The 27,196-nt window shown below is 42.9% G+C and overlaps 1 protein-coding gene across 1 annotated transcript in view; it reads right to left on the reverse strand.

Annotated features, from left to right (window-relative positions):
* Positions 1 to 406: 406 nt before the first annotated feature.
* Positions 407 to 27,196, reverse strand: part of LOC139570822 (V-type proton ATPase subunit B, brain isoform-like) — a 48,737-nt gene continuing 21,947 nt past the window's right edge. The window contains exons 2-14 of the mRNA XM_071393031.1: positions 21,208 to 21,263; positions 20,539 to 20,637; positions 20,372 to 20,465; positions 19,741 to 19,818; positions 18,902 to 19,041; positions 16,409 to 16,510; positions 15,476 to 15,573; positions 15,179 to 15,302; positions 5,527 to 5,677; positions 4,799 to 4,881; positions 4,479 to 4,583; positions 2,880 to 3,009; positions 407 to 1,314 (exon numbers count right to left, since the gene is read on the reverse strand). Of these exons, the coding sequence (XP_071249132.1) occupies positions 1,172 to 1,314; positions 2,880 to 3,009; positions 4,479 to 4,583; positions 4,799 to 4,881; positions 5,527 to 5,677; positions 15,179 to 15,302; positions 15,476 to 15,573; positions 16,409 to 16,510; positions 18,902 to 19,041; positions 19,741 to 19,818; positions 20,372 to 20,465; positions 20,539 to 20,637; positions 21,208 to 21,263 (1,403 nt within the window). The 3' untranslated portion in view covers positions 407 to 1,171. The remainder of the gene's footprint in view (positions 1,315 to 2,879; positions 3,010 to 4,478; positions 4,584 to 4,798; positions 4,882 to 5,526; positions 5,678 to 15,178; positions 15,303 to 15,475; positions 15,574 to 16,408; positions 16,511 to 18,901; positions 19,042 to 19,740; positions 19,819 to 20,371; positions 20,466 to 20,538; positions 20,638 to 21,207; positions 21,264 to 27,196) is intronic.

Raw genomic sequence — 27,196 nt, forward strand, 5'->3', positions numbered from 1 at the left:
TACTACAAGTGTGCGAGACCATCAACCTTAAAAGGGTCAATCTGCTGTTGCTATATCCATTTTGGGATTCTTAAATTCATTTATACCCATTGTTTCTCGAAAGGTATGACTTATAAATGCCTCATGAGCTTCGTTAATTGGTCTTAACCCATCCTATTTTTAAACAAACACCGTATAGCCTCAAAACATGGTTTAGACTATAATTGTATTATCATGGATGGACAGGCCGCCCTTGCAACCATAGCTCCATCTATGAATTTGACAGTGTTCACGTTTCTAAAGCCCCATGCCTAAGCTATTTACCAAATCAGTGGTAGCGTAGCGGCTGTTTGAACTGCAGATTGCCCCTTTAAATAACATCGATTTTGCATGCAATGTCAGGTGGGATTACAAACATGTCATATCCTTCATAGTTCTAATACAATTTATTTATGGACAGGAAAACAGAAGAACCATAACAGAGATGATTTCGGCAAACGAACAAGAGAATTAACAACGAAACAGGGGAATGTTTAGTATCCTTTTTACAGCACATACATATAGCAATAACAAACCATGTAAACAATTCTTTCAATAGTAATTAGAGGCCAATAAATAAGCAATTACAGTCTACAAAGTTCAACATCTACAATATAAATCAATTTCAAGTAGCCCAAAAATTTGTCCAATATCGAAACCCTTACCTGAAGCCTACACAAGTAAACATTTAAGTACCAATGAGGTTCAGTGTAATTAATTAAACTATGTGATGTCACTTTCAAATTGTAGGACCTGATGAAGTCCTACAATTTGACAGTAATTGCCACACCATCTGAAATAAGTGATTGAAGTGCTATCTTCAGGGTGACAGTAACAAACATATTGGACAAATTTAAACCATTGAAATGTGAAAGAGAACACACAGCTTCCTTTGAGATCTAAATGTATAGGATGTTTCACCTTTTTGGAAAGTTTCATTTACTTTAGGCGGGGACAACATTCAATGAACAAAATCCAACAGTAACATACCCCAATAAATAACAGGATCATTCTTTGATTTAAGGGTAAGCTTAAATCTCTAAATAAAATGAGATAAATCAGACAATCCATACGGGATTCTGGACACAGATACAGTACAATACATTACAGAGGGAGCTGAGATTATTGCTCTGATCTCTGAGTTGAGGGGCGCTCAGTGACGAGCTGCAGACTCCCTGGGGTAGAACTCAGCCAGGGTGCTCTGGGGAATCCGCTTCAGCATTTCTTTGGGAAAGATTCGGAGCAGCTGCCAGCCAATGTCCAGGGTCTCATACACAGTCCTGTTGTCATAAGGGCCTGAGGGGTGAAGTTACATTGTTTTAGATATTGAATGCTATGACAATTTGACAATATTCCATGTGATGACTAATTGCCAATTTAATATTTTATTCAGAGGCTTTATTAAGAGTATGAATACAACAATATTCCAGAACACTTGTGGGCGCCATGGTCAATGTCAGGTCATGGAGCTAACATGTCTGAAATGCCCTGCCCCCCCCCCCCACACACAATACATCACAGCTTACTCTGTCGGAAAGAGATCATTTATAGGCTAGATATTAAGTCAATAATCATATCGTGTCACAACAGGATTTCAAGCATCAGGTCCCTGTGAAACATCGCCTACAATAGTGCAATCCCTGCTTTGTAATCTCATTATCTGAAGGACAAGACTGAACGGCAGGCACTTGTTTTTCGCCCAAAAGACGGTCCCCATTTGTCTGTTTCAGCTGAGAGAGAAGACGCAAAAGTCTGACATGATACTTGCATTTCATATTACTTCTACGGAGCGAGGTTTTCGATTTGAGGTTTCAATTCACGTCAGTAGACTCGATACTAATGAGATTCTCATTTTAATGGATCGCATTAGGCTTGGACTCATGTTAAAAAAGGAATTCAGGCTCACTACACACTCGGCTGGATAGATTTGCTCACAAATCCTTCCTTTAGCAATCTCATCAATCCAAGGACAAGTGTGAGAATAGGTTTGGCATAATGCTTTGACGACATGCACACATTATCGCTGAATGTCACCAAGGTGTTGAGGGGAAATGTTTTATCTGACATGAAGTTTGCCATTGGTTTTTGTTTCCCTCTGCTGATAAAAATGATAATGCCTGAAGGCATTGAAAATTAACTTTTACTAACTAAGACCTGAAGGAAAGAAGAATGAACAGGTCCAGCATTCATAGGTCCTTTGCTCGAGCCAAGAGCTGGCAGATCTCAGTAAAATATATTTCAAAACCCAGCGATGCAACATTTTATGATAATATCGGCAATTAATGACATGCAAAACAAAATGGTTTATTAAGAAACATCTAACAAACCTTAAATAGCTGAAATGTGATTCAACATGCATACAAAATATTATTAATCCAATAATACTACAATATTTCTCAGTCATTGGGCAAAATCAATCTCCATTTTAATATCACACTTGAATGATACCGCTATTCAGGCAGAATTTTGGGGTAATAAGGTCAAAGACCTCAGGCAACACATGACCAGTCAATGATTTAAAGGAATTTGTGGAATAAAGGTAAGACAAACATAAGATACAGGAGAAGCCATGGTGGCAAATGTATAATATCTCATATTTAATGCAACATGTAAATAAAATCTCCAGACAAGATCGCTGAGCAGGAGTGTCAATGACCTGGCCAAGCATAATGTCTCTCACTTAACGGTGTGAAAAGCCTGCCAAAACACCCATTCATTCTGTTACCAAAAACTGGACCCCGGGAGAATGCCATGCCACCGTTTTCACCTTTTGATTTAATCATGCCATACAACTAGATGTTTACTAGGCATGCTCTCTGGTTGTGGTGCTACGGTCATAAATTGAGTCTCATCTGTCTCACCCTGAGCGATGAAGTTCTTCTCAAACTTCTGCAGGAACTCCAGGTACAGCAGATCATCGGAGGTGAGGGCCTCCTCTCCCACCACGGCCTTCATGGCCTGCACGTCCTTACCAATGGCATAGCAGGCATACTGGAGGGGGACAAAGGCATGGGAAAAGAGGTAGATCAAGACATGGAGATTCAAATCAAATTCTATTTGTCACATAAGCCGAATACAACAGGTGTAGTACGTGAAATGCTTACTAACAAGCCCTTAACCAACAATGCAGTCAAAAAATATATTTACTAAATAAACTGAAATACACAAAAACAAAATAACAATAACGAGGCTATATACAGTGGGTACCGGTACAGAGTCAACGTGCGGGGGTACAGGTTAGTCGAGGTAATATGTACATGTAGGTAGGGGTAAAGTGACTATGCATAGATCAAAACAGAGTCAATGCAAATAGTCTGAGTAGCAATTTGATTAGATGTTCAAGAGTCTTACGGCTTGGGGGAAAAGCTGTTAAGACGCCTCTTGGACCTAGACTTGGCGCTCTGGTAGCGCTTGCCGTGCTGTAGCAGAGAGAACAGTCTATGACGGCGAGGGTGGCTTGAGTCTGACAATTTTTAGGGCCTTCCTCTGACACCGCCTGGTATAGAGGTCCTGGATGGCAGGAAGCTTGGCCCCAGTGCTGTACTGGGCCGTACGCACTACCCTCTGTAGTGCCTTGTGGTCGGAGGCCAAGCAGTTGCCATACCAGGCGGTGATACAACCAGTCAGGATGCTCTCGATGGTGCAGCTGTAGAACTTTGAGGATCTGAGGACCCATGACAAATCTTTTCAGTCTCCTGAGGGGAATAGGTGTTGTCGTGCCCTCATCACGACTGTCTTGGTGTGTTTGGACCATGATAGTTTCTTGGTGATGTGGACACCAAGGAACTTGAAGCTCTCAACCTGCTCCACTACAGCCCTGTCGATGAGAATGGGGGCGTGCTTGGCCCTCCTTTTCCTGTAGTCCACGATCATCTCCTTTGTCTTGGTCACGTTGAGGGAGAGGTTGTTGCCAGGTCTCTGACCTCCTCCCTATAGGCGGCCTCAACGTTGTCGGTGATCAGACCTACCACTGTTGTGTCGTCTGCAAACTTAATGGTGGTGTTGGAGTTGTGCTTGGTCACACAGTCACGGGTGAACAGGGAGTACAGGAGGGGACTAAGCACACACCCCTGAGGGGCCCCCGTGTTGAGGATCAGCATGGCAGATGTGTTGCTGCTTACCCTTACCACCTGGGGGTGGCCCATCAGGAAGTTCAGGATCCAGTTGCAGAGGGAGGTGAATGCTAAGCTGTAGTCATTGAACAGCATTCTCACGTAGGTGTTCCTTTTGTCCAGGTGGGAAAGGGCAGTGTTGAGTGGAATAGAGATTGCGTCATCTGTGGATCTGTATGCCAATTGGAGTGGGTCTAGGGTTTCTGGGATGATGGTGTTGATGTGAGCCATTGAGAGAGAAGCGTGGAGGGAGGTCATTGAATTAAAGGGGCTGAATGCAACAAACGATTAATGTGTATTGTAGTTCATTAGAAATTAGGCTTCATTATAGAAGATATTGACAACTACCAACTGATTGGAGACATCAGCATGGTCTTTACGGGTCATTCCTTCACCGATGGCAGACTTCATCAATCGAGACAGAGAGGGCAGCACATTGATGGGTGGGTAAATCTGAAAGGAAAGCATGAAATAATAGAACAATAATAGTCAATTCAATGTTCAACAAAGAAGTAGTAAACAAATGATCATTGGGCAACAATTGGACAATTGTCAGGAGAGAACTATAGTACTCAAGATACTCCTCAATAGTCAGGTACAAAGGGTGGGTTTGAGACATATTAGTGAGAATGTGAATACACGTCTATCATCAGTGAGTATGTCTTTACCTGTCTGTTGTGCAGCTGTCTGTCCACATAGACCTGTCCCTCAGTGATGTACCCTGTGAGATCAGGAATGGGATGGGTGATATCTGGAAAACACAGTTAACATTGGAGGTCAACGTCGAGAGATAATATCCAGGGTTCAAGTCACGATAAATCAAGTGGCCTTTGAATGTACAGTATATGCGTGCGTATGTTTGATAAAGCATTCACTGAGCACGCTCTTAAATCACTTTTCCCCAAATAACTGTCATTGAACCAGGCATACACTTTAAAATGTCTACAACTTAAGAGTATAATGCATATAGATACTGGAATGCAGATCCAATGTAAAGTTTACAGCATTTCCCAGTTTAAGGACAATGAGTGTTTTGATCCACATCTTGGGAGGATAGTGATCTAAAATATGCTCGCTCAAATTCTCTTTGACGTTAAAAGGGGGGGGACTCCCATTCAAATACAGATTGGAGGCCCATCAAGAGGTTACTATAGTAACGGCAAGCAACAATTTGTTCCCTGTCAACAACCAAAAAAAATGCAGCTCTTCAGAGACGAAACCGGAGAATAAACAATTATTTTTTTATTTAACTAAGCAAGTCAGTTACATTGACGGCCTACACCGGCCAATATTGCTAATGTGACAAGTAAATAAATAAAATAATACATTATATAAATACATTCTTTTCTAAATAAATCTAGGTTGTTTTTCTCTGAGAAAAGCCAGCATGTCTCACCATCGTTGGGCATGGTGAGGATGGGGATCTGAGTGATGGAGCCGTTCCTGCCCTCCACTCTCCCAGCACGCTCGTAGATGGTGGCCAGATCAGTGTACATGTAACCAGGGAAACCACGACGACCAGGGACCTCCTCTCTGGCAGCAGACACCTGAAGAGACATGGGACAAAGCAGTGAGCCATAGGTGGAACCAGGTAATAGGAAATGGGACCCTGAACACAAACTACTGAACATTTCATTGTTAGAGCATGTGATTGAGTCAAAGATTTAAAGTGGAATGGACAGCAGTTTAGCAACATGAAATCTTATTCAAATCTGTTCAAGTCGTAAGTTCACATACACTTAGATTGGAGTCATTAAAACTCGTTTTTCAACCACTCCACAAATGTCTTGTTAACAAACTATAGTTTTGGCAAGTCGGTCAGGACATCTACGTTGTGCATGACAAGTATTTTTCCCAACAATTGTTTACAGACAGATTATTTCACTGTATCACAATTCCAGTGGGTCAGAAGTTTACATACACTAAGTTTACTGTGCCTTTAAACAGCCTGGAAAATTCCAGAAAATTATGTCATCGCTTTAGAATCTTCAGATAGGCTAATTGACATCATTTGAGTCAATTGGAGGTGTACCTGTGGATGTATTTCAAGGCCTACTTTCAAATTCAGTGCCTCTTTGCTTGACATCATGGGAAAATCAAAAGAAATCAGCCAAGACCCCAGAAAAAAAATTGGAGACCTCCACAAGTCTGGTTCATCCTTGGGAGCAATTTCCAAACACCTGAAGGTACCACGTTCATCTGTACAAACAACAGTACGCAAGTATAAACACCATGGGACCACTCAGCCGTCATACCGCTCAGGAAGGAGATGCGTTCTGTCTCCTAGAGATGACCGTACTTTGGTGCAAAAAGTGCAAATCAATCCCAGAACAACAGCAAAGGACCTTGTGAAAATGTTGGAGGAAACAGGTACAAAAATATCTATATCCACAGTAAAATGAGTCCTATATCGACATAACCTGAAAGGCCGCTCAGCAAGGAAGAAGCCACTGCTCCAAAACCGCCATAAAAAAGCCAGACTACGGTTTGCAACTGCACATGAGGCCAAAGATCGTACTTTTTGGAGAAATGTCCTCTGGTCTGATGGAACAAAAATAGAACTGTTTGGCCATAATGACCATCGTTATGTTTGGAGGGAAAAGGGGGAGGCTTGCAAGCCGAAGAACACCATCTCAACTGAAGCACGGGGGTGGCAGCATCATGTTGTGGTGGTGCTTTGCTGCAGGAGGGGCTGGTGCACTTCACAAAATAGATGGCATCACGAGGCAGGAAAATTATGTGGATATTTTGAAGCAACATCTCAAGACATCAGTCCGGAATGACCCCAAGCATACTTCCAAAGTTCTGGCAAAATGGCTTAAGGACAACAAAGTCAAGGTATTGGAGTGGCCATCACAAAGCGCTGACCTCAATCATATAGAAAATTTGTGGGCAGAACTGAAAAAGTGTGTGCGAGCAAGGAGGCCTACAAACCTGACTGTTACACCAGCTCTGTCAGGAGGAATGGGCCAAAATTCACCCAACTTATTGTGGGAAGCTTGTGGAAGACTACCTGAAATGTTTGACGCAAGTTAAACAACTTCAAGGCAATGCTACCAAATACTAATTGAGTGTATGTAAACTTCTGACCCACTGGGAATTTGATGAAAGAAATAAAAGCTGAAATAAATCAATCTCTCTACTCTTATTTCGACATTACACATTCTTAAAATAAAGTGGTGATCCTTACTGACCTAAGACAGGGAATTTTTACTAGGATTAAATGTCAGGAATTGTGAAAAACTGAGTTGAAATGTATTTGGCTAAGGTGTATTTAAACTTCCAACTTCAACTGTACACTCCCAGGAAGAATTACACTTAAAAAATTACACTTAAAAAATTCTGACAAGCAAGCGCTTAGACATTGTCATTTTCATAAGTTGTTAGAAAGTTTAGGAATTACGTATACTAAGGCATTTGTGAAAATTCTATAGCAATATAGAGTGGGAAAGCGTCATGCGTTTGGACAATTAAGACACTTCAGTTAATCAAACCTAATAAAAACATCCGTCTCATCCAGGACCGGAGTCATCCAGGACCGGAGTATGCAGACTAGTGCGCCATTGCCAATCAGCGGTACAGTAGTCCTATATGCAAATAAGCAGTTTTCCACAAGGGCCTGCCATCATTCACTTTGAATTGGACTGTGTTTACATGCAATTGCAACAGTGCGACCTTAGATCATTAGAATGCATTCGTCAAAAGCCACAAAACACACTTGAATGGATTTCTGCAAATACGTAGCTAAATACTACAAGAGTCCTCTTACATTTGGGAATTTTACAGTGCTACCGATTAAACAACCATAAAAAGGTAGACCATCTCTCCCTATATGCACTTCAACAACAAGATCAACAACTAATGCTAGTCAGAGCAAGATGAGCAAAAATCTAACGAAGGAACATTAGATAAAGACGGCATTCCCAGCCGCGTCCTCAGAGCATGCGCAGACCAGCTGGCTGGTGTGTTTACGGACATATTCAATCAATCTTTATCCCAGTCTGCTGTTCCCACATGCTTCAAGAGGGCCACCATTGTTCCTGTTCCCAAGAAAGCTAAGGTAACTGAGCTAAACGACTACCGCCCCGTAGCACTCACTTCCGTCATCATGAAGTGCTTTGAGAGACTAGTCAAGGACCATATCACCTCCACCCTACCGGACACCCTAGACCCACTCCAATTTGCTTACCGACCCAATAGGTCCACAGACGACGCAATCGCAACCACACTGCACACTGCCCTAACCCATCTGGACAAGAGGAATACCCATGTGAGAATGCTGTTCATCGATTACAGCTCAGCATTTAACACCATAGTACCCTCCAAACTCGTCATCAAGCTCGAGACCCTGGGTCTCGACCCCGCCCTGTGCAACTGGGTCCTGGACTTCCTGACGGGCCGCCCCCAGGTGGTGAGGGTAGGTAACAACATCTCCACCCCGCTGATCCTCAACACTGGGGCCCCACAAGGGTGCGTTCTGAGCCCTCTCCTGTACTCCCTGTTCACCCACGACTGCGTGGCCATGCACGCCTCCAACTCAATCATCAAGTTTGCGGATGACACTACAGTGGTAGGCTTGATTACCAACAACAACGAGACGGCCTACAGGGAGGAGGTGAGGGCCCTCGGAGTGTGGTGTCAGGAAAATAACCTCACACTCAACGTCAACAAAACAAAGGAGATGATTGTGGACTTCAGGAAACAGCAGAGGGAGCACCCCCCTATCCACATCGACGGGTCAGTAGTGGAGAAGGTGGAAAGTTTTAAGTTCCTCGGTGTACACATCACGGACAAACTGAATTGGTCCACCCACACAGACAGCGTCGTGAAGAAGGCGCAGCAGCGCCTCTTCAACCTCAGGAGGCTGAAGAAATTCGGCTTGTCACCAAAAGCACTCACAAACTTCTACAGATGCACAATCGAGAGCATCCTGTCGGGCTGTATCACCGCCTGGTACGGCAACTGCTCCGCCCACAACCGTAAGGCTCTCCAGAGGGTAGTGAGGTCTGCAGAACGCATCACCGGGGGCAAACTACCTGCCCTCCAGGACACCTACACCACCCGATGTCACAGGAAGGCCATAAAGATCATCAAGGACAACAACCACCCAAGCCACTGCCTGTTCACCCCGCTATCATCCAGAAGGCGAGGTCAGTACAGGTGCATCAAAGCAGGGACCGAGAGACTGAAAAACAGCTTCTATCTCAAGGCCATCAGACTGTTAAACAGCCACCACTAACATTTAGCGGCCGCTGCCAACATACTGACTCAACTCCAGCCACTTTAAAAATGGGAATTGATGGAAATTATGTAAAAATGTACCACTAGCCACTTTAAACAATGCCACTTAATATAATGTTTACATACCCTACATTACCCATCTCATATGTATATACTGTACTCTATATCATCTACTGCATCTTGCCATCTTTATGTAATACATGTACCACTAGCCACTTTAAACTATGCCACTTTATGTTTACATACATATGTTTACATATGACGGATCACCACCTCAAGCTGAACCTCGGCAAGACGGAGCTGCTCTTCCTCCCGGGGAAGGACTGCCCGTTCCATGATCTCGCCATCACGGTTGACAACTCCATTGTGTCCTCCTCCCAGAGTGCTAAGAACCTTGGCGTGATCCTGGACAACACCCTGTCGTTCTCAACTAACATCAAGGCGGTGACCCGTTCCTGTAGGTTCATGCTCTACAACATTCGCAGAGTACGACCCTGCCTCACGCAGGAAGCGGCGCAGGTCCTAATCCAGGCACTTGTCATCTCCCGTCTGGATTACTGCAACTCGCTGTTGGCTGGGCTCCCTGCCTGTGCCATTAAACCCCTACAACTCATCCAGAACGCCGCAGCCCGTCTGGTGTTCAACTTTCCCAAGTTCTCTCACGTCACCCCGCTCCTCCGCTCTCTCCACTGGCTTCCAGTTGAAGCTCGCATCCGTTACAAGACCATGGTGCTTGCCTACGGAGCTGTGAGGGGAACGGCACCTCCGTACCTTCAGGCTCTGATCAGGCCCTACACCCAAACAAGGGCACTGCGTTCATCCACCTCTGGCCTGCTCGCCTCCCTACCTCTGAGGAAGTACAGTTCCCGCTCAGCCCAGTCAAAACTGTTCGCTGCTCTGGCACCCCAATGGTGGAACAAACTCCCTCACGACGCCAGGTCAGCGGAGTCAATCACCACCTTCCGGAGACACCTGAAACCCCACCTCTTTAAGGAATACCTAGGATAGGATAAAGTAATCCTTCTAACCCCCCCCCCCTTAAAAGAGTTAGATGCACTATTGTAAAGTGGTTGTTCCACTGGATATCATAAGGTGAATGCACCAATTTGTAAGTCGCTCTGGATAAGAGCGTCTGCTAAATGACTTAAATGTAATGTAATACCCTACAGTACTCATCTCATATGTATATACCGTACTCTATACCATCTACTGCATCTTGCCTATGCCGTTCTGTACCACCACTCATTCATATATCTTTATGTACATATTCTTTATCCCTTTACACTTGTGTGTGTATAAGGTAGTAGTTGTGGAATTGTTAGGTTAGATTACTTGTTGGTTATTACTGCATTGTCGGAACTAGAAGCACAAGCATTTCGCTACACTCGCATTAACATCTGCTAACCATGTGTATGTGACTAATAAAATTTGATTTGATTTGATTAAACCCTCTCAAACCTTTTAAGCTAGATGATCATCAAAATTGCACTGATAAACAAATGGGGAATAGCCTGCTCGTCCTTCTGCAACTTGCCTGTCAATGCACGCGTTGTCCCAACCAAGCACCCAAGCTAACTGGCTAAAGTTGGCTAGCTTAGTAGCTAGCTACTTCCAGACACACATGAGAACACCTCACTGACCATTTCACTCACTCTAGCAGAGCTGGTTAGGCTGTTGACATGTTTTATAGAGTGTTCGTGACTAACTTACTTATTTTCCCTACGTTTTGCCTAGATGGCTAGCCAGAGTGAATTTGCAAACGCAAGATATGCTAAATGGATAACAGTCATTTCTTACTAGCTAACCAAATGACATGTGCATCTAGCTGTGTAGCCACCGAAAAACGATACGAGGGGGAAAAAAGTCAGTCACTCACCAACTCCTCCAATGACATGACGTCCTCCTAGCTATTGTTAGGCTCTGTGTTTTTAGTTTGCTACATATAGATATGCTAGCATATTAGCCACGTTATGACTGACATTGCCCTTGCTAGTTGGATTGTAATGACATTCCCAGCCTTAGTTATATTCGTCTGTTTTTGTCCAAAATATTGAGTCATTGAAACTGAAACAGTGCATCCTGAATGGAGGCAGCAAACAATGTACCAGGCCAGCTGTGATTTACAACCTGGTAGCAATATTTTTGGGACTACCAAGGAAGTATTGGTGAATTATATTAATCATGCATTGAACTGCATCCATCTATTCTGCCAACAATGCCTTAGTGGACATCATGGAATGTTGAGTCAAATAGAACCCATTTTTAAAACATCTTATAAAGTTGGTTTTGTAGCATAAACTAGGAATTTGATATTGTTGACTGATATTTTTTTGATAGTTTGTTTCATATCTGCAAAAGTAGTGAACACTGTCAGTTTCACATCTGCCACACTGATCCTCAACACGGGAGCCGCTCTGGGGTGTGTGCTTAGTCCCCTCCTGTACTCCCTGTTCACCCACGACTGTGTGGTCATGCTCAACTCCAACACCATCATCAAGTTACTGACAACACGACGGTGGTAGGCCTTATCACCGGCGACGAGTCAGCCTACATGGAGGAGGTCAGTGACCTGGCAGTGTGGTGCCAGAACAACAACCGCTCTCTCAATGTCAGTAAAACCAAGGAGCTGATAGTGGACTACAGGAAACGGAGCGGGCGAGCACGCTCCCAACCACATCGACGGGGCCGCAGTGGAGCAGGTCGATAGCTTCAAGTTCCTCGGTGTCCAAATTATTAAAGACTTATAATGGTCCAAACTCACACAATCGTGAAGAAGGCGCGACAGCGTCTCGTCTCCCTCAGGAGGTTGAAAGGATTTGTAATGGGCCCTCAAATCCTCAAAAAGTTCTACAGCTATACCATTGAGAGCAATTTGACTGGCTGCCTCACTGTCTGGTATAGCAATAGCACCGCCCTCGATCGCATGGCGCTACAAAGAGTGGGTTCGGACAGCCTAGTACATCACTGGGGCCGAGCTCACTGGGGCCGAGCTTCCTGCCATCCAGGACATCTACAGGCGGTGTGGTAGGAAGGCCTGGAAAATTGTTAAAGAATCCAACCACCCAAGCCATAGACTCTTCTTTCTGCTTCGGCACGGCGGGCGGTTCCAGTGCATCAACTCTGGCACCAACAGGCTCTTGAACAGCTTCTATCCCAAGCAATAAAGACAGCTAAATAACTAACAAAATAGCTACATGGATTATCGGAGTTAACCTTGTATCCTCATTGACCTTTTTATTGCACACACAGGGCCCTACACACTCACTTCATCTGCTCACTCACACAACATCCACATACATTTACAGTGCCTTCGGGAAGTATTCAGACTCCTCGACTTTTCCCACATTGTTATGTTACGGCCTTATTCTAAAATGGATTCAAAAAAATAAGAATCCTGAGCAATCGACACACAATACCCCATGATGACAAGGCAAAAATAGAAATACCTTATTTATATAAGTATTCAGACCCTATGATATGAAACTCGAAAATTGATCTCAGGTGCATCCGGTTTCTATTGATCATCATTGAGATGTTTCTACAACTTCATTGGAGTCCACCTGTGGTAAATTCAATTGATTGGACATGATTTGGAAAGGCACACACCTGTTTATATAAGGTCCCACAGTTGACAGTGCATGTCAGAGCAAAAACCAAGCCATGAGGTCGAAGTAATTCTCCGTAGAGCTCGGAGACAGGATTGTGTCGAGGCACAGATCTGGGGAAGGGTACCAAAGCAGTTCTGCAGCATTGAAGATCCAAGAACACAGTGGCCTCCATCATTCTTTCCGAATGCACTGTACATATGAAATGGGTAAAACAGTATGTAAACACGTTTAAAATCCACATCCCAGTCAAGCTGCAGAGATGGTTGTCCATCTGGAAGGTTCTCCAAAGCTCTGTCAGTGACCATCGGGTTCTTGGTCACCTCCTGCACACCTCCCCGATTGCTCAATTTGGCCGGGAGGCCAGCTCTAGGAAGAGTCTTGGTGGTTCCAAACTTCTTCCATTTAAGAATGATTGAGGCCACTGGGTTCTTGGGGACCTTCAATGCTGCAGAAATGTTTTGGGTTCCCTTCCCAGATCTGTGCCTCGACACAATCCTGTCTCCGAGCTCTACGGAGAATTCCTTCGACTTCATGGCTTGGTTTTTGCTCTGACATTCACTGTCAACTGTGGGACCTTATATAAACAGGTGTGTGCCTTTCCAAATCATGTCCAATCAATCAAGTTGTAGAAACATCTCAAGGATGATCAATGGAAACAGGATGCACCTGGACACAATTATGAGTCTCATAGCAAAGGGTCTGAATACTTATGTAAATAAGGTATTTGTGTTTTCGCTTTGTCATTATGGGGTATTGTGTTGTTTGCGCTGTTTTTTAAATTCATTTAATCCATTTAAGAAGAAGGCTGTAATGTAACAAAATGTGGAAAAAGTCAAGGGGTCTGAATACTTTCCAAAGGCAATGTATGTGGATGTGTAATGGAAATGTTTATGTTTGTGCCTTTCTTATAACTAATTTGTGTTCTATTCATGCGCTGTTCTATAAACCAATGTCTGTGTTCATGCAAGTGGCTGACTGTACAAATCCTCACTATCAGTAGCTGCAATTTGGCAGTACGCCCAGACCTTGTTTTGAGTACGAACGAAAGATCTCAGTTTCAAGGTCTCAGCTTAGAGAGAAGTCTCGTGAGGTATTGGTCGGTCACATGAATGAAACAAAACGGTAATGATTAATTAATTATGCTAAATCATGCAAATCTAACTTGTCTGTGCATAGCCGTATATAAGACAACTGCTGGGACTGCCCACAGGCAGAGCTCCTGATTAACATGTGTACTATGGTGCATTTAGTTGGTTGGAAACTCTCCAGCGCGCTGACAAATAAAGGATGATTCATTTAAGATTGACTTCAAGTGTCCCCTGTGTGAGAATTTCCACGACAGATGTTATGTGAGTGAGCAGATGATGATGGGGTGAATGTGTGAGTGTGTAGGGCCCTGTGAGTGTGAATAGATACAAAAATAAATAAGTCAATGAGGATACAAGGTTACCTCCGATAGTCTGTGTAGCTATTTATCAGTCTTATTGCTTGGGGATAGAAGCTGTTCAAGAGCCTGTTGGTGCCAGAGTTGATGCACCGGAACCACCTGCCGTGCAGAAGCAGAAAGAACAGTCTATGGCTTGGGTGGTTGGATTCGTAACGATTGTAAATAAGGTATTTCAGTTTGTATTTTTATTAAATTAGCAAACATTTCTAAAAACCTGTTTTCGCTTTGTCATTATGGGGTATTGTGTGTAAATTGATGAGGGAAAAAAATTATTTGATCCATCTTAAAATGAGACTAACGTAACAAATTGTGGAAAAAGTCAAGAGCTCTGAATACTTTCCAAATGCACTGTACACACACCGGACTCCGACATTGTTCACCCTAACATCTCTGTATTTCTTTATTCCATTCTTTTACTTTCAGATGCGTGTATTGTTGGATATTACTGCACTGTTGGAGCTAGGAACACAAGCGTTTCGTTACACTTGCAATAACATCTGCTAAATATGTGTATACGACCAATAAAATGTTATTTGATTTGTGGAGGTTTTCAATATCACAACCATGTAGCCTGTACTGACCAAACTTTACCCAGCATATTGAATTTTCTACCCATATTCAAAAGAAAAGTTAAGGCTCTCAAACTTTGACAGAATTAATGTGCAAGTCTGACACGTCACAAAAATAAAGTATGAGTTATTTTTTTCCCAGGAGTAAACAGCAGACTTCATTGAGTTAGTTTGGTTGCCCACCTCTCTCAGAGCTTCGGCGTATGAGCTCATGTCAGTCAGGATGACCAGGACATGCTTCTCACACTGGTAGGCCAGGTACTCAGCTGAGGTCAGAGCCAGGCGAGGGGTGATAATGCGCTCAATACTGAGAAAGGAAAGAAGAAGGAAGGAATTCAATTTTAATTAACATAATAAAAAAAGGTAGCAATATTATACAGACACTTTATTGCCGTGAATCCATGACTCCATAGATTATTTATTATAGGAGGGAGCTAGTGCATTACTGATTTGGCACAGAGCTTATGCAAATGAACTCACGTGGGGTCGTTGGCTAGGTTCAAGAACAGGCAAACATTGTCCATGGATCCATTCTCCTCAAAGTCGGACTTGAAGAAGCGAGCAGTTTCCATGTTCACCTGAAAAGATAGTTTCGGTTTGAGATGACACACCAAGTTTATAGTAGAAGGCCTTGAACATTCTTCAACAAAAGCAGGAATATATTAGTCACCCATGGGTAAGAAGAAAAAAAACATGCATATCAGAAAAAGGAGCTCCTGTTTTCAAATGTCACAACAAATTAGGGTAAATTCTTCCCAAATACTATACAGAGGGCAATGTAGTGCAAATTATTCTGCAGCTTACTGGTTCAACAGTTTTCAACTCAAGGTAACTTAATATGTTCTGATATGTGAAAACAGGGTTAAGTGTTAATACACTGTCCTTTACACAGTGTCCTTTCCCTAAATTGGAATCTCTTTTACATATGCTTCAAAATGTCCTAATCCCTTTTCATACCAGTCTGCCCCTATGCATTGCATTTCCGCTACCCTGTTACAGAGTTTGTGCTTATGTTACAAGGCCCTCAATGGTGTGTGAATTAGCCATCAGCAGGGAGAGGATAAAGGGGCCCAGAGGAGCAGAGGTGGGGGTCACTAACATCTCTGCCACAGGTCACAGAAGATTCCCCACCCGGTGTTAAATAGTCATGAGCAGAGCAGCTGAACTAGAGAGAACTTGATACTGGCCGGCTGAATGTGTTCAAGACTGCTGAATAATAACCTGTCGACGTGGCCAGAACCTGCTCAAAGGAGCAGACGTAACAGGGGACTTAAACGCTAAGTCACCTGGTGAATGAGAGTGAGAAAAGGAGCCGGGGCAGTGTCACGTTGGGTTAAGAGGAAGAATTAGCCACACACTAGAGGAAAAACAGAAGATTTTTTATGTTTGTCTATCTGGTGCCGCTCAGCTCACCCCCATGGCGGCAAAGACGATGGCAAAGTTATCGTCGCTGTAGTCCATCACATCCTTGGATTTCTTCACCAGGCCAGCCTGACGACAAATCTGGGCAGCAATCTGAGAACCAAAACACAGGATTAAAAATGACGAGGTCTTGAAACATATACGTTGATAAAACAGCCAGTCTATTCAAATGTTTGGACATCAGCGAGCGCCCCGTCCAGCCAGCTAGTTACTGGAGTCTTCTGTGTGTGTCGGCATGCGTGTGTGACCAACTATGCTTGTGTCGGAGGTGCATAGTTGGATAAAAACTCAGTGATTAGGAATGTAGAGGGGAGGAATTTCACGCTTATCACTTAAAATGGTTGCTGTCTGTTAAATCAGGGTTGACCTCTCAGTGCACCCTGAGCTGAGACACCTGGCCCATTGAGATCCGCGGCACAAATGACCCCATGACATCTGTTTAATGAAACGAGAAGCGTTTTATACCATTCCAGTGACACGAGAAGTCGACCAGCATCATTAGTCAGACAAGGCGTACCCTGTTCACTGTTTTTAGTACAGTAGGATTCTACAGTGGGCGCTCCAGTCAACCACCCCCTTTTGATTATTTTATTCACATCCAAAACAAAGTTGCTAATCAAGCGACCAGATTATCTTCTTTATTTATTTACACTGCCCAAAATCACTGTTATTCCGTTGCTTCAGTGGGATTCTATGCATTTGTTTGAGGCTCCCCCTCCGGTGGAATTTGATCGTGCATGCTTTAGTTTGGCAGTGTGCCCTGACGGTCATAAGGTCATAATGAGGCTGTTTACAAACAGTGACGCCTGGTGAGAGGACAGCCACCTCAAGCGTTAACGACCTCATGGCTGGGCTACCAATCCTACATTAAATCAGTGCTATTCACACGATCGCCTAATCTCCTCTCGCCACCATTGTCTTATTAGTTTAATTCGTTTACCAGTTCAACCAGGAGGCCTCGGGAGCCATCACGCTCTCTCCCCAAGGCATCAGAAAATAGCCTCTCTTCAGTCATGGGAAACTATGGACACGGTCTGATATGACAATATGAACTATTGAAACTCGTAACTTTGCTTTGTTTTGTGCAATAGTTTGGTTAGTCCTTTAGCATTGATATTTCTTATCTTTTCCCTGAGATTTCAAGTGCTCATGGAGACTGATAAAACTAACACAAAATGAGGCTTGTAATAAGAACATGTTGGAATTGAGAATGATTCTGACTTCCTTAACAGTGCCCAGCACCTTGCACCTGTGATGTGCCATAACTCCCAAGATTGAGTCAGATGAACAACAGTCAAGCTGGCAATGACAAGAGATTATTTTTCACCCCATTCCAAGTTCATTCAAAGGTAAAACCCTGACAGAAACATGTTGGTTTTACTTTCAACAATAAATAAGCACTTTTACCAACTTCGACTGTCCTCCAAGAGTTGACGAATGTCCTCTTCACTTGAGTTCACGCCAAGTAAGTTAACTGTGGCACTTTCCACAAAAAGTAAACTTCTCCAATGAATCCAATTTTAAATGACTGTCTGCGATAAGCAAATATGTTCAACTCTGTTCTCCAAATCCAAATTAAATACTTTATGACACCAGTGGTTTGGTTGGTCCATCCTATTTTTTAGGCGGTGAGACAGGAAGTGAAGTCCAGACGGCTGCCATGTGCCCATAGCTAACACACTGACACACAGAGACATGGATCTGACTCATGTTTAGAGGCAGGTTGGCAACTAATAGCAGTGCCGTAGAATAATGTTATAAGCTACCTTCAGGTTTCTCTTTAGTAGGTTTAATGCAATGTGTTCACACCATTGTAACTAAATAGGCTGTTAATATATGAGCCTAAAATGAAATATAAAATAAGCATCTAGTTAACAGTGTGTCTGATACAGACTATCAAATATGACAGGTGCGTGATTGAACAAACACTACAAGGCATATGGAGTGAGTAAAATTAGTAGATGTGTGTGAATTTCTGGAATGCTGTGTGTGACGATAGACAGGGCGAAGCTCTCTGTGAAATAAGAAAACACCCTCCACAATCAGTAAAATGTCAGTGGATTTCTGAGATGTCCTCCAGACCCACTTTGCTGTTTCTGCCAGCTCCTGCACCACAGGGACAAAACAATTAAATATTTTCCATCTATTAGCACAAATACTTTCAATTTGCTGGTCACACACACACACACACATTCACAAAGGGGTGTTTGACAAATAAATTAAGCACAGAAGAATAGATTACAACATACCAAAACAGACAACACTAACTTAGAATCAACCTGGCTGCGATATTACGAATGGCTGAGGTGTCTAACAGAATGGACTGCCTCAGGTTTCAGATCAGATTAGTCCACTGGTAATGTTAGAAAACCCATCTCCAATGCTATTGACTGAGGCTATAATATGGCAAAATGCAGCCTAAGGCACATATAGCTTATGCGTTTGGGTGTCCTAGCCTTCGCAGAGCAAGCGTCTCCATCGTACCTCGTTGTGGGGCAGGCCGGCTGCAGAGAAGATGGGAATCTTCTGACCTCGGGCGATGCTGTTCATCCCATCGATGGCAGAGATACCGGTCTGGATCATCTCTTCAGGGTAGATACGGCACTGAGGGTTGATGGGCTGGCCTGGGACAGGGCAGCGGTCACAGCAGAGGTTCAGAAACACATACCAGAGGGTTAGCCACTTTCAACCCAGGTATTGCCCAGGTAGTAGTCATATTAGGGATATAAATGGTAGAGTTGGCCTTGTAATAGTTTCAATTCAGCCATTTACACTGTATGTGCAGTTTCACACATACATACACATAAACTATGGTTTAGAAAAGAAAATGAAGTAAGTACACTTGTAGGAGATGCATGAAATCCCCAAAAGGTTATACATCCATACATGGTCCCGAGATGGAACAAATGGTCGGACCAGAGGTCAGGATCAAAGACCTTATTGCCCTTAAGATGGAAGACTCATGACCCTCTTCAAGTCATCTATTCATTGGGATGCCATGCCTACACAATGGTATGCTACACGTGAAAGGGATTCAGGGATGGGATCAACAGTCAATATAAAAGACAGTGTTTGGCCTTGTAGAAGTGAGATACAACTAAAGACTGAACTCACACTATACAAGCTAATGTATAGCTTCACATCTAAGTCCACTAGCAGAGTAAAGATGGGGTTGATCGGTGTAAGCTCAGTATACTAAGAATATAGCCCAGGTACCATGTTTCTATTTTTGCACATCAGGGTCAATTGCATTTCAAAACAGACAATGTTATCTAAGAATATCTTTTGCTTCCTGAATGAACTGAATCATAGCTCCGTCCTACCCATGATGTCCAAGTAGTCTTCAGCCAGCACAGTGGGGCCACGGTCAATGGGCTTGCCTGAGCCATTGAAAACACGTCCTGAAATGAAAGACATTCTCTTTTAGTTTAATTTGCTATCTACATAATTATCTCTACCTCTGATTCGTTAAAGAATATGAGCAATTACTTCAGGTTTCAGACAATAGTAGAGATGCTGCATTTTATATTTCCAATTAATTTAGGTCCATTATTAAATGATACTAGCAACAGATGGTTCACTCAACTATTCAAATACACCTAACCTTGAGTCCCACTGAGGTGGTATGACTGGGAGATTTACAAAAAGTCATACAAGCCTCAAAGATTCTCTTCAATGTTTTGTTCCCCTAATTTGCTCACGGAGAAGACTCAATGCAGGACTCAAATTGAGGCATTAACAGAGGCGAGGTAAAAATGGAACAGAACAATTGTATTTAGCACACCAAGAGAGTAAAGCCTGCAGGGTATTTTCTTCTGTGTGAGAAGGAGGGTGGGCGGAAACAGTTATACAGAGTGATGAAAACATTAGTCTTAATCAGTGGTGGATTTCATGCTTCCTCCTGCCTAGCGCCCACCGGATGCCACTCCGCTCGTCGTGAAAGGCTCATCTTACCCAGCATGTCCTCAGACACAGGTGTGCGCAGGATGTCACCGGTGAACTCACAGGCCGTCTTCTTGGCATCAATACCAGATGTCCCCTCAAACACCTGAAAATGACATTAAACGGTATCTTTCAGTTGTTTGCGGTATGTGTGTGTGTGTGTGTTGTGAGGGACTCACCTGTACGACAGCCTTGGTGCCTATCACCTCCAGCACCTGGCCACTCCTCCTGGTGCCATCAGGTAAAGTCAGGTGCACAATCTCTGCATACCTGGGAAACTGCCACATAAAAAAAGGTTGGAAAACTCCATTTAACAAACATGTTTATTTCGGGTCTTTCAAAACAGAAAACATACATGACCAGCAATTAGGCTTACCCTGCAGAAAATAAGACTATCAATTTCACTAAGCAAGCCAGAACCACAGAACAAAAATCTTGCATAATTGCATCACAAGGGAAAGATACAAACGTGATTTGCAAAGTCTCCACCCTCCTTAAAGAAAACTCTGCAAGTTTCACGCAAGTCTATGGCCAAATGTTCCATTCCCTTTCAAAATTGAAATTATGCGAGCATTGAGAAATTGTGATTTGTTCTAAATGATCAGCGACAAAAAATCTGCATACCGGAAAAAAGTTCCTCCTTAGTCGTCGCATCCCAGTCTGTTGACAGAAGCTACAATACCATTCATGTTATGTGCGTCTCTCCACAAGAGATTAAAGGCTTGCACACATCGCACCGAATGTGGATCTAGCGTGGGTCTGCTGATCGAGGTGCTAAGTACTCATTCAGGAAATGCTATTGGTGTGTCTGAGCCCTAATAGAAAAGTCATTTTAAATCTTTAGTCACCTTCACATTATCCAGAATCACCAGGGGGCCATTCACTCCAGACACAGTAGAATATGCTGAAATAGAGAATAACAGTAAAAATAAATAATAATAAATAAATACATTAAAAAAAGATCATATATTTAAAATCCTCTTTTTTTTTTTTTTACAAGTAGTTGATCAAAACAATGACCATCAGAATAGGGGAAAAAACATGAAAAACATTTAAAAAACAATTAAAACTATACTTTCGTAAAGGGGTTTAAATCCTTTTCATGCATTTCATGGCCAAATGTCAAGACCAGGAAAATATCAAGGAAAACATGATGCAGTTTGAACATATGGGCTAAAATGGAATTTACATAGGCCAAAGTTTACAATTTATTAAACAATACGCCAGACACGTAGTGGTGAATGTTACTTAATTACTGGGAATTTTGTATGATTATAAGTTAGGCCTGCCTAAACACAATCCATAATTCATTCCCTGTACTCAAAGATTCACCCCAGTGTCTCGGATTTGGCTAGTATGTTAGGTTTTATGGCTCCCACCATCTCTTTTGTCTGTGCAATAAAACAATTAATGATTAGCCTAATACTCAATCTTTAAAATGTATTTTATCCAACTCCATAACATCAGTTTTAGATGTATCAAGGAGAATTCAGCCCTCGTGTTCAATTGGTTCCGTGATCCTAACCCCTTTGTAAATACGCATATTAGAACACTTACCACCTGAAGGGCCACATCCCTCCCTTAAGGACGGGCTAGGAGCCCAACACCACGCCAGTGATCAGAGCCCTCCCAAACACACATGGTATGGTAGATAACCGACTTTCTACTACAGCACGGGTGGGCCGCTTTGGTTCTCTTTTGTTTATTTCCTGCTTCCAAAACACAAACACCGGCTCTCCCCATCAAAACCATCTCTTTGCCAACCAATGCAGGGCAAACTAGACGATCATGCATTTTTTTACAGAACACCCAATAATAATGTTTGCTGAATAATTTCATCTGAAATAGGACTTTTAACTAACCAAATTCACCACGCTGGGTATTAAGGAGCCGAAGCCGTCACGGTCAAGGGAAAATATGCAGGTGGAGGAATAGATGGAGGCGGGCCAGGAGGCTATGATTAAAGAGCGACTGCCCCTAAAAAGCAACTTCTCATTTTGAAAACAGCCTATGTGGCATCAATGAGTCATAAACACTTAATCTAGTGTCAAAATTGACTACAAAGTGTAAATAGGATAATTTGTCATAAAGTTAATCTTGTCCAAAACAGAAGTTTGCAAGATGCCAGAAAAAAACTGTGTCACGGAATGAAGGGTACCATAACAGTTTTCTACTTCTTCTATGATATCATGGCGGTCCGCAAACAACCGTTTAAGTGCATGCCGCAACTTACTGTGCTGGAATGTACGATCAATCATGATCTGCCCAATTCTGTACTACCACAATAATAAAATATAAACCTAATAAATCCCTACTAATTTCCACCACACCCTCCCCCAAAAAACCCTCCCCTACCCCATTAAACATTATCTATATCATGCTGAAACACTCATGTCCTCTAACAGTTTTCCTTAGGTTGGGTTTATTTCGATCCTGCCCACAGCTGGCAGCTGTAAGTAAGTAATCATAAATTGGGTGCGACCCAATTGTAATTCCCATGGTCAATTTGCTTTGACATTTGATTTCCCTAAGGGGCTAGTTAGGGACCGTCGGTTAATTACATGGGACAATATTGTAAAATGTAAATAGCGCCAAATTTCAATGACTTAATCTCAAACCAACTATTGTTTATAGAAATGAATATACAACTATTGAAATAATTTCTGAGACAACTAAACATGAAAAGATTGTCCCATTTACATTGTGTAATTTATTGACGGTCCATAACTAACTGTAAATTGGCTAGCACTAGCTAGCCTAGGAGACTTCAAGACAAGGCCTGGTTAGACTGTTTCAAGTTATCGAGAAGAGTGAGTGACTAACTGTGTACTGTTTTGGCAAGGTGAATGTACAAACTTTTGCTACGTGCGAACACACACACAAGAGACACACACATTAAAATGACACAACGGTGGTAGGCCTGATCACTGACAACAATGAGACAGCCTATAGGGAGGTGGTCAGAGACCTGGCTGTGTGGTGCCAGGACAACAACCTCTCCCTCAACGTGATCAAGACAAAGGAGATGATCGTGGACTACAGGAAAAGGAGGACCGAGCATGACCCAATTCTCATCAACGGGGCTGTAGTGGAGCAGGTTGAGAGCTTCACGTTCCTTGGTGTCCACATCAACAAACTAACTTGGCCCAAGCGCACCAAGAAAGTTGTGAAGAGGGCACGACAAAACCTATTCCCCCTCAGGAGACTGAAAAGATTTAGCATGGGGCCTCAGATCCTCGAAAGGTTCTACAGTTGCACCATTGAGAGCATCCTGACTGGTTGCATCACCACTTGGTATGGCAACTGTTTGGTCGTCGACCACAAAGCACTACAGAGGGTAGTGCGTACGGCCCAGTACATCACCGGGGCCAATCTTCCTGCCATCCAGGACCTCTATACCAGGCGGTGTCCCTAAAAATTGTCAAAGCCTCCAACCACCATTGACTGTTCTCTCTGCTACCGCATGGCAAGCGGCACCGGAGCGCCAAGTCTAGGTCCAAAAAGGCTTCTAAACAGCTTCTAACCCCAAGGCATAAGACTCCTGAACATCTAATCAAATGGCTACCCATACTATTTGCATTGCCCCCCCCCTCCCCCTTTTACACTGCTGCTACTGTCTGTTATTATCTATGCATAGTCACTTTAATAACTTTACCTACATGTACATATTACCTCAATTACCTCGACTAACCGGTGCCCCTGCTCATTGACTCTGTACCGGTACCCCCTGTATATAGCCTCGCTATTGTTCTTTTACTGCTGCTCTTTAATGTTACTTTTATTTCTTATTCATATATTATTATTTTTTTACTGCATTGTTGGTAAGGGCAAGTAAGTAAGCATTTCATCTGTAAGGTGCTTTGATTTGATTTGAAACCACCAACTCTTGTTTGGCTTCAGTCATGGCCGCTGCATTGCTTAATGACCAAGACGAAAAACTAGGCCAAAATCAGGAAGTTCAGGCCCCCCTTTAAAGGCCCAAGTATGGAGAAACAGAAGAGCATAGGTGTGGTCCAAAACTTTGTCCTCTTACTTTCTTTGGGAAAACATTAGCTCTGCTGACATTAGAGCCAATTTGGTAGTGTCTGCAAAAACCGGGGGCCTCCGTCTGCTTCTCCTCGCACAGCTATAGCCCGAGGAGGCGAAGTGAAGGGGAGTACGGGGGCATTGTTTTCACCAGGTCTTCCATCATGCCCTTGTGTTTCTTTTTTTGTGTGAACCGTCAATCTCTTGGCCAATATCAAAGCTGCAAGGAAATTAGAGCAGACTGGTTCTAACACAGAGCACTAAAGCCTGGCGGGGTGCATCCACTTTGCCACTAATTAGGCAGTGGCCAACAAATAACCTGTCAATGCACTATAGCGCTATAGCCATTTCCCACACACACACACACCTGCATTTCAACCCCTATTACCCAGACAGGCTGTAAGAGAGAGATGGGGAAGAGTGAGAGAGAGTGAGACAGAGTGTGAGAGACAAAGGGAGTGCTCAAGTGTGATAAAAGGACCACCCCAACAGAGGGGCACTAGTTTCCCTTCCTTCTCCAAATAAACTGCCTCTGCTCGGACTACTCTATCAACTCCTGGCACTGGGAGTAAAGACATTTGTAGAGGCGTAAAGAGACTTAAAGATTCCAAAATCTACAATACAATTATGCAGCATCTCATCCTGATAGAAACATAGCGCCTACCAGTGAAAAAGAAAGTAAAGCCATTGATTAATTCCGTTTGGCCTCCCTCTACCCTACAGCACAGGCCTTGAACGTAGGCTAATGAGTAGTCTAGGATTAAGTCTCAGTGCGAGACCACGATCCCCGTCTCAAAACTGTTTTATTTGAAATGATCTCCTAATGAGCTATGAATACTGGTTAGCTCTATTTCATAACTTGGCACAACAAAACAATCTGCAAGTAGGCCTATATGAATTAAATATAAGAATGCAGTGGTGATAATCATGATGTAGGCTAGCCTAGATGATATCTTGACATATTGAATTATTAACCATAATACAGCCTAGCATTTGAGTTTTGGTTATAACTACCCGGTCGATAAAAATATAGGCAAATCTTTATCATTTTTATTTACTTAAGGTTAGGTGCCAATTGACTAGTTTTTCTCAGACTGAAAACGTTGCATTCAAACCTTGCAAATAACCTTGCATCTAAAATCTGGAAAAATTCAACCTCATCTCAGATGGACTTCTACTTCATAGCCTAAAGCTCTTGAGTTCCCACTTGAATTTGTTCCCAAAACTAAAAATACAAAAACGTAACTGCAGAAATATGCAGAAGCACCGTCAATATCCCAAATAACGAGTAGTGCAGGCCATCAAAAATGTGTGACATACTCCTAGTCATCAGCACACCCTTATCTCCTATTGGCCCACAAGCTCAACAGTCAATTAAATAAAAGATTAGCCTCATGATTGACATGATTATACTTTCGCCTCTGACAAATCTTGCATCCAAATACCCCCTTTAAAAAAGCGGGTTAATGTATGTGTTGTACAGTTTTTTTTGTTTGCCCCTTTCTCCTCAGACAAATTGCAGAATGTACGTTGGTTGGTCGTGTTAGACCTGTTATGGACTTAATAGCTACACTTACCCTACAAATTATCCATATATGGCTCAAAGGAGATACATATGGCTACTTACTGAAGGGTTATAATAATTATGATGCAAGAAAATTGTGGCTGTACAATTGTACATCAACCTCTTAAGATCTTTCCACAAGTCCACAAAGCTCTAATGGAAAATATTTGAAAACAGAAAATGGGAACATAAGCCCAATTTCAAGATAGCCCTATTTGCAGAGACCATCTTCATATTTATTGTGTGAAAAAAATGACCATAGTTGCCTCTGGTGGATGGTACCCTTTTAGAACACAATAAGTACTTCCAAGAAAGCAAATAAAATGTTGTGGTGCATTGCACTGACACATTGTTGAAATGATGGTTTAGACTAGGCCCACCAGAACTTCCCTAATAATGAAAAAAAACAACTCAGCGATATCCTCTGAGACAGTTGCACACAGCTAAAAGAAATATAGTACCCACTCATTACACAAGATCATGATTAATCAATGCGCTACACATTCATATGATGTGAAGTAGCAACATTTCTCATTAGGTTTGAAAAACTTTCCCCACCCCTCTTTTGCTACTTGAGCTCAAGTGCAGCAGCCCCCTGGCTTGGCATGCAACGGCAGTGTGGGTCACCCTCCGGCCTGTTCAGCTGCCAGAGCCCTTTGTGTACAAAGATGTTAATTGGTCCTAATCCACCACTAGAAACTGTTTTGGTAGCCTGACCTCACACCCTGAAGGACACCTTGGTGTGAAATACTAAAGGGCCCATTCAAGTACCAGAGAAAAGAGGCACAGAGCATTCCAACACAATTGAATTTCCCAGCTAAAAAGAAGGGGCTCTGTGGGTGCTGGGATGGGGCGCAGCATCATTCGAACGCTGAATACATGGTACAAAGCAGTGGTAACAGTGACATGCGGCTCACAATCAAGTTCTACCCGACCACAAGCAGGAGGCTTCTCACAGGCCACCAGGAGATGGGAATGCTAATTGGCCCAAGCCTGAAACCAGGGAACCTCCTTAACTCAAACATGCAACTCTTAGCCAACAAACACACTCAACCAAATTTTTTTGCTTAGATCAGCCTAAACCTAACAACCTCCTTGTTGCCACTCATCAGAATAAATATGGCAGCATTTAAAACAAACAGTACAAATCCTGTATAGTATCAGAATAGGCTTATTGGATGTTGGAATCAAAACATCCCTACTATCTTTAGGCAAATTAAAGGCCTGCCCATTGCCAAACAATTCTC

The sequence above is a fragment of the Salvelinus alpinus genome, chromosome 3 (genome assembly GCF_045679555.1).
Source record: "Salvelinus alpinus chromosome 3, SLU_Salpinus.1, whole genome shotgun sequence".
NCBI classification, from domain to species: domain Eukaryota; kingdom Metazoa; phylum Chordata; class Actinopteri; order Salmoniformes; family Salmonidae; genus Salvelinus; species Salvelinus alpinus.